This window comes from Varanus komodoensis, unplaced genomic scaffold, assembly GCF_004798865.1.
Source record: "Varanus komodoensis strain SLA01 unplaced genomic scaffold, ASM479886v1 scaffold10, whole genome shotgun sequence".
Classification (NCBI taxonomy): Eukaryota; Metazoa; Chordata; class Lepidosauria; order Squamata; family Varanidae; genus Varanus; species Varanus komodoensis.
The window spans coordinates 19,224,834-19,238,826 of record NW_025335269.1 but is presented as its reverse complement, the minus strand read 5'-3'; the positions used below and the strand labels follow the sequence as shown (position 1 = coordinate 19,238,826).

The 13,993-nt window shown below is 41.3% G+C and overlaps 1 protein-coding gene across 3 annotated transcripts in view; it reads right to left on the bottom strand.

Annotated features, from left to right (window-relative positions):
- LOC123036423 (collagen alpha-6(VI) chain-like) overlaps positions 1-13,993 on the bottom strand; it is an 82,784-nt gene that overhangs the window by 43,572 nt on the left and 25,219 nt on the right. For all 3 annotated transcript variants that reach the window (XM_044455670.1, XM_044455678.1, XM_044455685.1), the window contains exons 8-14: positions 12,239-12,796; positions 11,177-11,761; positions 8,450-9,025; positions 5,421-5,770; positions 2,909-2,987; positions 1,021-1,166; positions 827-919 (exon numbers count right to left, since the gene is read on the bottom strand). In XM_044455670.1, the coding sequence (XP_044311605.1) occupies positions 827-919; positions 1,021-1,166; positions 2,909-2,987; positions 5,421-5,770; positions 8,450-9,025; positions 11,177-11,761; positions 12,239-12,796 (2,387 nt within the window). The remainder of the gene's footprint in view (positions 1-826; positions 920-1,020; positions 1,167-2,908; positions 2,988-5,420; positions 5,771-8,449; positions 9,026-11,176; positions 11,762-12,238; positions 12,797-13,993) is intronic.

Here is a 13,993-nt window from a genome sequence, read left to right as displayed (position 1 = left end):
TATGCTTCGGTAATTTCCCAAATATGTTAGGAGCAAAGCCCACTGTGCGACACAATCCCCATGCCACCTTACTTCCTGCTGGGAGTCTGGTTCCCCTGCCCCTTCTTCCATCAAACAGCAGATAGTTATTTTGCATATAAGCACTTTATTTCCTACACACAGCCAGTAAGCTAATAGTCAACAGAGGAAAAGTCTCTGAGCATGCACTGAGCAATTTTTGAACCCAAACTAAAAACTATTTTAAAAATTCTCCACGTCAGCAACCCTGAGCTCCACCCCTCTGGGTGTCCTCCTCTGGTTAGCCTTCTAGATCAACGCAGGCCTCTAGTCGGCTAGTCCTTCTCTCCTAGCACTGCATCATGGGGTCAGGGATTGGACCAGGATCCTCTTGCTCCTCGCCCATGTTCCCTCCCTGCTCTTCCAAACCCTGTCGGTTCCCAAGGTCTGCCTGAACACCTGGAGACAGCAACCTTGAGATAAGCTCTCCCTCCTTCGGCATCTCAACGTCCACAGGCCTTGTTTCCCAGACCTTACATTCCTCATCTGAAGAGTTGGTGCCACCTTGGCTCTGGAAAGAGCACCAAGAACAACTGCCTCTTTCTTTCCCAAGCCTTCCTCAGTTTGCAGAGAAAGGGACGGTCTGAGAATCAGTTTCACACAGTCCCTCAGTGACGAGCAATATGAAGCAATGGATGTATCCAATACTGATGCCTTCTTTTTGCAGGGAAGTCAAAGCACTCTTCATTTGCTCTTGCAGTGCACCAGTGTGTCCTATCACAGTTCAGGGGTCGCATCCTTAATATATGTCACTCATTACTAATCTTACCTCCCTTCCACCAGGTCCAGGAATACCCTGAATTCCAGCTTGCCCAAGACATTTGCAACAAACACGACAGCATTCTCGTTCTGCAATTGTGTCCTGCAAAACAAAGAATGGCCGCCAATCATTGTTAATGCATTCATTGTTTGAACTGAGAAAGTTATCTTCTTTTTTTCTCCCTCTTCCATGAACAGACTTACAAAGGTTCTCCACAACATGCCCGGGAGTGCTGGGTTTCCAATGTGCAAAGGTTCGTGATATTCAAATCCTCGACCAAACTCAATTTCCTGCAGTTCATGAAATTCCTGAAAGTTTTCTAGGCCAATAATTAAAAATGCACTGAGCCCTGTAAAAGAATAAAATGTTAAAACTATTCAGTTGATTTGCTTAAGTGGACACTTTTCATATATTATTAAAACGAAGAAAGGACATAACGGTTGCTGTTCATAATGCTCCCAAAAAAGCATTTTCCATTTGGAACTAACAAACTTACTGATGGTTGCCAAACTGCAGAATGGTCATATTTTCATATAATGATAACTCTGAAAACTTAAGTTTTTAAATGGCGATTTGACCAAACACCATGATGTGCCTTCAGCCTCTTTGTTTCTCTCTTCACACTAGCAAATAAACAAACCAGGAGGGAGAGACTAGAGCTATGTTCCAGTCTAAGATTATGGTTTATGGTGCCAAAGCAAGCCAGGATTATAAATCAAATAAATTTAATATCAACAGAGTTTGTTGCCCATGTGTGAAGCTTGGCTTGCTTGGATGCAATTAACCATACTTAAAGACTTAAATATTGCACTAATCAATCCCTGCCTGGTTTGTTTGCCTTTTCACAAAAAAGAGAAGAGAGAAAAAGAAGCAAATGATCTGTATGTATCAACGTGCAGTTTATTCACACTGTGAAGGATTCATAAGCCAAAAATCCTAGCTTATCATCTTGTTTGTTTACAGACATTTCTTCATCATAGAACTTGCCAGCTATGTAGGATTGGCATAAATGACTCTCAAAAATGGCATTTCTAACATAATGTATTAATAATAAATGCATAAAGAACTGGCAAAGGGTAAATTTGTAGAAAATTAGGATGTATTGATTTCTTATTGGAACATAAGCCTTAAGAAAATTTCCTACATACATTTTATTCTCACTTGTTAAATTTTATTATGCAGTACAAACACAAGAAAAAATCACACCATTTGAGAAATAAAATAAAAGATATACAGTTTATTATATTATGCTAATATTACAGAATTTTTAAGGTCTTATTCAAATAATTATTCTCCCATTTATATGTTTTATGGCAGGGGAGTGAAACTATGACCATCCAAGAATTAGTGGATGCCAACTCCCATCAGCCCTAGTCAACATGGCCAACAGACAAGAATGGTGGAAGTTTTTAAAACCCAATTAACTGCTTGATTTTATTTCCAAATAATCAGAATAACTGCGGATGATTCATTTTCTCATCTGATCTGATCAAGTCAAATTGGCACGGTGAAATCACTAAAATTAAGATGGACCTTATGCAACTATATAATTCCTTTCTCATGTAGCGGACTGGCCAAAGCCATTTCTCCACCTTCGAAATGCCTTAAAAGCAGAGATGAAATACAATTTTCATGCTTTCTACTGGGAGGCGAAGAAACTCCCAGAGTCAGCTTTGCCATAAGAGATACTAGGAGCATTGTGTTGGAATTAAGACCAAGTGCACAGCCGTAAAGGAAAAGTTGGCATTCTTTATTTCTAATGAATTTCGCAAGAAACATTTTCTCAAGAGTTTTAAACATTACATATGAATCAAGACAGCTGGAATCTGCTCATCTATAACACCTCTTTAAAACAGCTGTCTTCATTTTTCCTTGGCTACTTTTTAACAGTTTCTTAATATCCCTACCATTTCACATGAGTCTTCATAGATCCCAGACATGTGCACCCGAGTTAGAGCTATCCTACTGGGCTTTAGAATTTCCAGATATTCATTTATTTCCTATCTTCCTCTATCACCAATAGCCAAAACTTTCTTGGTGTTTCATAAAGTCAAAATACAACATGAGATTGTGGGGGCAGATTCCATGTACCTTTCCTACGAAGAGAGTCCACAGTTGTTTTCAGCATTTCTATGCTCTCATCTGGCCCATCAGTAAATGCTAAGAGAACCTGTGACAAAACAATAACACTCCAGAGGCATACATATAAAAAAGACAGTTTTAAGACAAAACGTATGAAGTCACAATATGTTGGAAGGTCATATTTTTTTGCTTTCTTAACCTGTGTAGTGCCTGGCTATAAATCACATTACTTGCGTAAAAAGTAACCATGGATAACCTAGGTTTTGACAGCTGAGGATTCTGAAAAGTCCCCAGGAGACAGGCAGAGAAAACTGACAGGGATCATAGAACTGCTGAATGTCTTCTTCTGTCCTTTCTTTATCTATGCTAGTTGTGGATGAAGTACAGCCCTTCAGATATTTTAGTCAGCATAGTCAGAGGTGATATATCACAGGAAGCAAAGACTAAAACATCTAGAAGACCACAAGTTGTCCACTCTTGATCTATGTTTGTCTTGAGAATATCAAGGAAATAAAAATATCAAAAAATACCTCCCCATGACATTTCCATGAATCAGTTTACTTTCACTTTCTATATTTTATAGAAAATCAATATACGAGTACAATAGACAAACAAACAACGGGCATGGAAAGGCAGCCAGCAGCTTTCTGGTTTCCCTGAAGTCTCCAGGGAAGCTTTCAGTATTCTCTACAATCAGAGCCTGATTTAAACAGGAATGCTTTTCATGTGATGACTGGAACATGTTGCAGTAATGGTCAAGGTGACAACAATGTTTTAAACCAAACCTGTGCAGTGTGTTACCCAGCAAGACCAAGCAATGGCACCTGCTAATTGCATGACAACACTCCTGTTCTTGCATATCCTGATGTTTTTGGAAGCGCTGCTGGGCCATCACACATGACTGCATTGGGTTTGGTAGACCACAAGTTCTGCAGGCTTCCTCTACACTCAGCCCTCTTGGAACACAGTTATGCCTGCTAACTATGTCAGGCTTCTGATGGTTTTGAGAGAAACAGGAGGTGGAGATGCCAGAAAAGGGAAGGCTCAAAACTCCTTCTTCCCTGGGCAAAGACCATGGCATGTACTTCACTGAACACTCATCCAGGAGAGACTTGAAAATGACTTCCTTGCCCTGAAAAGGGAGTACTTTGGGGGATCGACTGACAAGTGATTTAACTAGAATCCAACAAAATGAGACACCCCACAAAGGAAGCTACACAGCAAAAAAGAAAGAAAGGAAGGAAGGAAGGAAGGAAGGAAGGAAGGAAGGAAGGAAGGAAGGAAGGAAGAAAGAAAGAAAGAAAGAAAGAAAGAAAGAAAGAAAGAAAGAAAGAAAGAAAGCACAAGAGATGTTTTATGCCACAAAACAAGCAATTCCAATGCATTTCAGATCCTATGCAGGTCCTTCTTCTGGAGAATTCCAGGTGATCAAATTTGATAATGTTTGTTCTTCAAGCTCCAATCTGCTGTGCTATGCAGAATAAAGCATAGTTTTTGCTTACCCTATTGCTTGTGGCTTCTTACTGATGTCACTAGCAGTTAAGCAAAGCATATTGCACTGAAACCTTACTTGGACACAGTGTCGTAATGGAGATGATGGAAGATGGGTGCTTCAACATGTCTCTGGGATGGGAAGGTGTGGACAGGGCCATAGTCCAGGAGGACCATAGAGTTGCCCACCCCTATAGAAACTCTGGGTGTCCCTAAGCAGAGCAGGAGTTAACTATAAATACATCTGCACCTGCTCTGAGCCAGCCACCAGGCTTATTGCCAGCACCAAACCATACCATGTGCAGCTTGGAGGAGTGTGTGAAGAAGGCTGCTGATAGGCCACAGTGTTGGACCAAGGTGCAACCTTATTGGCATAACACAGCTCACAGCAGGCAATGGGAAATGTGACTCATGGATAACATGGGAAACACTGTACTTCAGAGGTGGGAAAGACCCTAGCTTAGGGAAGGGCTGTTGCTCTGCTGTAGAATGCCTGCATTGCAGGTTCTCTTTCATCCTCTCCAGGAAGGGCTGGAAAACTTCACCATCAGTCACTGCTGAGAATACCAGGCTAGATGGGCCAAGGGTCTGACTCAGCAGAAGGCTGCTTCCTACATTCCTCACTGAAACCAGAATGGATGCAAGTTTCCCTAGCTGAATTCTTTGTAGGCTGATTCACCTGTCCACCACCACCCATCCCCATGTAGGCCCCCTGCCAGCACCATGAATCCTTCTGCAGGAGGCCAGGCAAGAATTCCATGATTCAATTTGCTTGCCACTCAGCAAATGAAATGCAGTACCTCCCCATCAGCAACTGCATAAACCATTCTTGTGCAAGGAGAAGAATCAAGCCCTTATTTGTTTAATCTTTTTCTATGGAAACATATTTTCCTACAGTATATGCATCCTTAGATAGTTATCTGGTCTGCCTGGAACAAAGCAAGTAATGATTCAGTATCCATCAAAGTTGGCTCCTGATGATCTGGTGCCTTTTCCACCATACAAAAACAGCAACAAAAAAAGAGATTACCTTCACTTTGGCGGAGGTCAGACTGAGGGATCTGTCCCAAAAGGACTGCAGGAAATCTTTGTCCAAGTAAGTGTCCACTGTGGTTTGCACAGCCAAGAATTTCTGAATGATCTCATCATTATATTTTTCAAAGTCAGAGTCAAACAAGGCCTGGCCGCTGTTATCAAATACTTGGTACCTGAACCTGATGTTAACGGGAGATTCAGCAGTGCAACTTATATTGAGCATGGAACCCTGCTGCTGCATGAGCCAGGGCAAATATGTTTGCATTTGCTGCCTCAAACGCAGTGCAGATGGAGGCCTCGTACGCCCAGAAATATCAACTCCTACAGAAATATCTATGTTGCAATCTGTAAAGGGGAGTAGAGGAGCAAAGATGAAACATGTAATTAAGAAACGTGTACATTATGACCTTCCCAATCAGCAATGGGAGTAGGAGTAACATAGGAAGAATTAGAAAAAACTGAATCTGTAAACATAGCAAAAATAATTCAATTAATCTAAAATAGCTATATGGTATTGGTGCAGAAACCAAATCTCTCCCTTAAAGGGTCACACTCAAATCTGAACAAGGTCCCAAAGCTACATTCTAATGGTGGGAGGGGTGAAGGCAAAAGGGGAGGAGGCAACACTCCCAGCATATTTTAACTTCAACCCTAACCCTAAACTATACCATGGTTAACTAATACATGTGTGCAATAACTTTACCTTGTCTGTGTGCTAGAGTCTTTGTGGGCTACATAGAAAATTAAATGCCCATTATTTTGCAGGAAATATGGATCTAAACTCTAGGCCTCTATGAAAACTCACTGCAAAAGATGGAGGTAAAAGCTCTTAACTAGGAATGTATGTCACAATTCAATACTGAAAACTCTGAAAGGGTATTATTATATTTATATTATATTTATTTATATCCCACCTATTCCCAGAGATTGGGACTCTGTACTCCTATACACCATTACTTGCTGGTGTATAGGAGTAGGGGTCTGATTGAACTTAATACAGCAAACATATGCATAGAATTGTGCTGTAAAGAATACAAGAAAATTGTTAAATTGGTGTAAGACAATACTCATGTTGTCAGATTAAAAGATCTCTGAAAGTATCTGCCTTACCTCTGTGTGCAGTTACCGAAAACATATACTATACAGGGTGTTCAGGAGTTAAGGCACTTTGAATAGTCTGCCGTGGTAGCATAACAAGAAGCCACTGGGAGGTGCTGCTGAACCATTTTGCAAATCATGATTAACACATTTTTATTAGTTCCCTGTACAGTTATACTTTACCCTTTTTGAATGCATTTTCTTTGAAGCAAACATCTGGACCTGAATGACTTTCGCTTGCAACAGACTCAGTAATCCAGCCAATACCATTCATGTTAACAGGTGGGAAAGATCCCTAATTTAAAACAAACCTTCCAGCTCTTAAAACATCCCTTCTGGAAGGCCTGTCTGATTCAAACCAGCTGTACCAAAAGTTTGTGTAGTGTCTCCCTTCCCTTTGCTTTCCTCACTTGGCTTCATTAGGGAAGTCATTATTCTGTGAATGTGTGATTTATCACCTTGCATAAGAAATAGGTGATTCAAGGAGACCTCTGCTTCCAACATCATGGATTCACCTCTTAGAAAGTACTTCAGAAGTCGCTCCTACATGCAACAGTGTCACATCAAAGTGGAATTTCTACTTGTACATTAGATACATGCATACCAAGAATCTCAGAGAGATCTGCCAAACTTTGCAAAAAGGGGGGAGGAAAACAAGATCATTAGAGACAGATCACACTGGTGGGTCAGAAGTAACCTGCAAGGATTGTAAAGCATATTCAGTTGGAACTAAACAGTATCAGGGGGTTGGTGGAAAGATACCTTCTCTGTAAGCCAAAAAGTGTATTAAGCAGACTGATCTTTCCCCATCACAGTCAGATGCTTACATCTAGTTAATTTTTAGTCAACCTTTAACAAGGCAATTCAGTGACATGCTACAGCTGATCCAGTCTGCATCTCAATTCAGCTTCTGAACTCATGTGGCTACTAGGCCCTTGCCTCCAAGTAATCCCACCGATGGAAGTAGGAAGAGATACAATATCCCAACGGTAGACCAGCTGCTTGATATGCAAGAAAGTCCCAGGTTCAAGTCCAAGCTTCTTCAGTTGGAACTAAAAAGGGATCATGCCTGACACACCAAACAGCTGCTGCCAGTCAGGATTGACAGTACTAGGCTAGATGGATCAAGAGCCTGACTTGGTATAAGGCAACTTCCTAAGGCCCTGCTGCTCCCTATTGAAGAACACCGTTTATTTTATGTTCCTGCTTATTCCTTGATCCTTTGTTCTACCCTCCTTGGACTCCTTTGTTTAGATTGTGGCTTGTCTGATTTCACATTATTAATTTATCCTTCTGGCTAGACATTGTAGATGGGCCTGAACTGCAGAGTTTGATTGGCTAATGTTCTTGACTGCCTGAATTTTCCTCTCAGCCTGTTCTGGAGTGTCTGGCTTATTTAACAAGTTATCTCCTATGATCCAGCTCCTGCTCCTAATTCATAAATCCCTTCTAATCATAGAATCAGAAAAGACCGAAGGAATCTCCAGTCTCTCAAGCATTCCCAAATACATCTGTCTTTTTTTTGCAAACTTGCCAGAACATTCAATTGCTGAACTGTTCTGAAAATTTTGGAGGTTTCAACCTAATGACAGCCTAAATTTTTTGACCAGTGATTGAACTCCAGAGCTTCAAATTCTAAAAGGCAGAACAATCAATTATGCCTTTTGTTCCTTCATTCATAAAGATAAACATTCCCTTCTTTATGATCAACATGTTCAGCTGTTCAGTGTTTCCTCTCAGATTCATTTCTAGACCTCAGTCTCTTTTATCCTTCTGGGTTATCAATATCCTTCTTGAACACAGTATGTTAAAAAATGCTTGCATGTCACCCATATAATCAGTTAACTTCTCCCTTGGGAATAATGGGTAATATTCCTATGAGGGAGTGTACAGATTTTTAAAAAGAAAGAAATTGCTAAGACTTACCCTGTCTAGGGCGATCTCCAGAATCACAGATCTCAGTGACAAGCTTCCTTTCAATAATTTCCAACATGTTAAAGGTTTCCACCACATATACTCTTTTGGCATCACCAGCAATCTGAAGGAGCTCAAAGTTGTTTGGAGTTGCTATTCCTATCGCAAACACTTGGATCCCATCTCTTCTTAGAGCAATGGCTGCCTCAGTCACAGAATCATTGGACTTCCCATCGGTGATGACAATTAGAGCCTGGAGTACATCTTTGTTCTTACGGCCCCCATTGGCAGGCTCAAAAAATCTCCTGACAAACCTCAATGCATTGCCAGTGAAGGTCGAACCTTTTAACTGGGAAATGGTGTCAATCTTTCCCTTTATGGCCACATCAGTATAGAATGTGTTGAGATAAAATTCTTCCTTGGGATTTTTGCCAAACTGGGCCACCCCAATCCGGACTTTGTCCTGAGCAATGATGAAGCTGTCTACAATTTCCTTCATGAATGTCTTCATAGTGGCAAAGTCATGATCTGATATGCTTCCTGAGCCATCAATCAGAAACACAAGGTCTGCCATTTGAGTTCCACAAACTGCAAAAAGAAACATCCACTTTACTATGAAGACCATGTTTATTCAGTAAGATGGGTGTGTAAGAATGGATCCTTAAAATGCTTATTGTGCAATCCTGTGCAAATTGAGGCAGAAACTCTAGCTAGGCATGCTGGGAGTTGTAGAACTTTTCCCTGTCTAAATATGGATAGGATTGCATCCTAAGGCTGATATTCTAATACATGCCGTGAAATAAGTTCCATTAAGCTCCATGAAACTTAGTTCTGTGGAGGTCAAGTAATTAGGAGAGAAGAATCCTACAGAATTCAGTAGGAATGTTGCCTAATAAGTATCTCCAAAGTGGTAGATGTAATATTCTGTTTTGAAATAAGAAGCAACAAAAGCAGACTTGCAGAACCTTAAAGACAATCATTTTATAGTGCATGGCTGTGGACTCTAGTCCAGGGAAGTTGTCCAGGACCTCTGTAACCTGGTGTGTTGGACTAAAACTTCCATCATCCACAACCAGCACAGTCAATTGCCTTGTTGGCTGATGATGATAGGAGTTGGAACCCAACACATCTGGAGGGCACCAGGTTGGAGGAGACAGGATTACACCATACTGCATGTCAGGCTATAGGGTGCCATGTGGTTCCCCCTTTTGTGTTTTTTCAGCTATGTGATTTGAAGACTGAAATCTTTGACATGTTGAGTTTCCTTTAGATTTCCTCATCCTCTCTAGTGACAAAGGCAATTGGGGTTTATCCTTAACAAGCAAACATCAGAAACCTGAAAGTCAATTTAAATGGCTTTGTTCCAGCTGCAGTCTCTTTATATTAAACACCAGTTGTATCCTAATAGAAAATGAATGCATTATCTAACTTGACTATCTATGAGTTTAGGCCAGCTTGTTGGAGCACCTTCTTAAAAAAAAGTCCCCCTCCCAACTTTCATTTTGCCTGCAGCTCTCATCAGGGCTGGCTAGCATAGTCCATGGGGATGGATTGTGGCTGTTGTTAATCAAAACATCTGGAGGACCACAAGTTGTCCAATCCAGTTCCATGGGCTGGCTCACATAGTCATCATATATGCCTCTGAGTTGTGATGTGACATGGGGTGGATTGTGTTGTATCTGTGTCTACAGATATATCTGATGACCCACTCAAGATTACCTCCTTTCTGAGAGAGAAATCTGGTGAATTAGTACAGTTGTACTTCTATACCTTGTACTTACCATACTGTGAGAAGTACCAAGTTCTCATGCTGCCAAAATGTGCATGCGATCACTGTTCAGCCCTGCACAATCTAGCACAGGATGGGTGTAGCAGAGCATATGCTTTACATGTACGTTGTCCAAGCCAAATCCCCACATTGCTACGTTAAAGGATTTTAGGTAGCAAAGCTGGATAAGCCTGTCTCTGAGATCTTAGAGTGCTGCCAGTCAGAGCTGGCCACACTGGCCTAGAGGAACCAATGTTCTTACTTGCTGTCAGCAACTTCACATGGCTTAAGCAGCTGTACAGCTTTCAATGAGTTTCATGCATTATGCTAATATGGCTTTACATCAAGTGAGTTGCAACACTGCAGGAGAAAGGTCCTGCCCCCACTTGATCACTTCATGTCCTTTTGCTAGTGTAGTGAAGAGCCAAATAGATATTTCATTGCCTGTACATCATATTGAAAAATCAACTGTTTCCTGCTTGAAGGGATGGCAGGGTCAATAAATCTGCTTTCTGAGTGACCTCAGAAATACTGGGGTTCCCTTGTTCTCCCTCCATTCCATTCTGAGGTATGTTTCTGTAATTCAGTCTTTTCAACCATGATGATTTTGTCTTGGATTGTTTCTTAAGACATTCTTTTTCTAGGTTAAGCTCAGAACCCTCAGCTCTGTTTTCTCATCTCAGCTCCTTATGCAGACCCTCCACTATCTAGACCAGACTAAGTTATGCATGAAAGCCCCAGTAAATTTGGCTAAAGTGCTACTTTTCTGAGCCACCTCTACCAAAGGGACAACAGTCTGCAGAGGGAAGAAATTTCCCTGCCATTAGCTCCATTCATCTGTTATTCCTGAAGGGCTCACTCACCAAGCTCAGACATGGATTACAGACATGTGTTGTGGGCTAAGGAAGTAACAGAAATGCTATGAACACTACAGATAAATTAAGTCTGTGCATTTCAAGGGTTCTAGTTACCTGGCTTTGATCCATCACATATAACTTGAGTAACAGTTTTGTGTAATCCTTCCAGCTGATTGTAGCTTGGAGCAAAAAACGAACTTCTTTTGTCACCACCAATTTCTTCAAGTTCTGTTCTACTGGCATCATGCATCCCAATGGCAATGATATGGATACCTTCCTGATTCAATGCCTGTACTGCTGCTGGAAGATGGGGTCTATCTGCTGCTGTAGTTGGTTCATCAGTGATGAGCACAATCATCCGTGTGACACCAGGAAGTGATGTTCGACCACTGTGAGCTTCCCCAAACCTTTTCCTTGCAAAATTCAAAGCCCTTGCTGTGAAGGTGGGCCCTCTTAAAGGTGTCAGCTTAGAGATGGCTTCCCTGACTTGCAACTTCGTAGAATACCTATTCAGTGGGAACTCCTCTTTGGGAGTATTGCTATAGACAACTGCGCCAAACTGAACATTTTCTTGTCCCACCAATGAGTTATTTACAATAGCTTCCATGAGCCACTGTATACTCTTGAACTGCAGTTCTGTAATGTCTCTTGATCCATGCACTACGAAGATGATATCAGCAAGTTCAGTTCGTTTGCACACTGCAGTCGAGAGAAGAAAGTAACACTGTTATACATGGGTTTTTATCATTACCTGTTTTTTTACCTTGTTAACTATTAATTAGCATCTTTTTTAAAAAGTCTTTTTAAAAAGTGGCATAACATGGAAGGTAGATTAGAAAAGAGCTCGAAAATTTGCTTCCTGAGGCAGAAGACAAGATGATGCCTTCCTCATTCCAGATATAAAAGCCAACTGGATTGACATTAAAATCATATTTCAACACTGGCAAAAGGGACAATGTACTTCAGGGAAACAGGCTCTTTTAGGGGATGCAAATCCTGTGGTATACTGAGCTTTGCACTCCTAGCACCTTGCTCCTGCTCCCCAATGGTAGAACCAGCCCTTACAATACCTGCTTCAAGTTTTTAAAAGTCTTGGCTAGACAATAGAAAGCAGGGAGTAAATGAGACAAACCCTCCTGAAGTAGAGAGCTTCATGGTTTTGCTGCAGCCACTTACCTTCCTCAGGGTTGCAAATTCTAAAGAATATTTTCTTGTCCAAAGGCATGAGGGAAACAAAATCATCCTCAGAATACACTTTATCCTGACTACCAGCAATCTCCCTCAGCTGGGATGTGTTTGCTTTTGATATTCCAATGGCAAATATTACAACTCCTTTGTTCCTAAGAGATTTGGCAGGTCTTTCCACTTCATCATCAGATTCACCATCTGTGACCACTATCAAATACTGGTTTACTCCTGAGCGCCCTCCTTTGGATTCATCAAAGTAAGGAGAGGCAAAGTCTAGCGCTTTCCCAGTCTTCGTTCCTTCTTTAAGCTGCTTCATTTCAGATATAGCTTTCCTCAGGTCAGCCTTGTTGTTGTGTCTCTTGAGTGGAAACTCTTCTTTTGGATTCGAGCTGAACTGGAGCAGGCCTATCTGTACCTTATCAACCCCAACATCAGACATATTGACGATCGAATGAATGAATCCCAGTGTCTGGTTAAACTGAACTCGATTCATACTTTCCGAAGTATCGATTAGCAAAATAATGTCAGCTTTCAAGTTTTTACAGGCTGAAAATGAAAGAGAGGGAGATGGGCAAAAGTGCTAAACAAAGATGATTAATTAATAATTAATCATAGTAATAGAGTACTCATATGGTCCAGATCATTAAGTTCAACAGTGTCTTTTCATCAATATACACAGACTAATATTCTTTGTTTGATAAAGTGGACAAGTGTTGTGCCTGAAGCCCCGACAGAGACAGCACCTCACGGGGAGGTCTTGTGCTTGGGACCTTGTATCCAAAAGCCAACCCCGCAACCTAGCTTGGGGGTGGCTGAGCAGAAAGCTGCACCTCCCCCTGACTCCCTGCCCATTGAGCAAACACCCGAGCCCACATCAAAGCAAGAGAGCCCTGAGGGAAAAGACACTAGAAGTTCTACTCAGAAGGAGTCAGAGCAGGCTGCTGAACTTCCTGAACATGACACAGGAGACGCAGGGGGCGTAATAGACTTTTCCCTAGCAACCAATCGTGGAATTCTGAGGAGGTACGAGCAAAGGCAGGCCTTGTTACGCCAGAGGGAACAAAGGCGTGACCAGGACAGCTAGTCCCACGTGGGCTCGGGGAGAGACACCACTAGAGGATTAACATCAGCATTCCAAAGACCTCAACAGAAGAGCTTATCTATAGAGTTGTAAATCTTGTAGACAAGTAGCAATAATGGACTTTAGTTTTATTGCTCGTGAATGTGTGGGTTGTTTACATGTTGAGCTGCACCTTGACAACAAAGGAATATTTCTGTGACTTTAGGGAAATTAATAGAGTTTGTCCGGAACCTGGACTGTGGCTCAGCTTTGCATTTCTGAGCTTCCGTTGTTTAAACAAAACAGAATTTCTTCCCAGTTTCCCTCAGAGAATACAAAATTAATGATTTCCACTCCGATATGAAAGAATTCAGATTGTTTCTAATTTCCACTCCAATCTGAAACAAATAGCCATGCTGCATACTTTGTGTAGGAGTTAGGATTTGTTTGGCAAATGCATAAAATATTGGACAATAATTTGATGTTCAATCCATTGGCTATTAGCATTACTGAAAATATTAGTACCTCAGTTCTCTATAATTTCTGCTATAAATCTTGTGGCAGAATTCTTGACAAATTATCTCAGACACATGTTAGTCAAAGGACACATGGGCATGTGTCCCAGCATATGGTGCAACCTTCCCCAACCAGCTTCTGTTCAGATGTGTCCAGCATCCTGACCT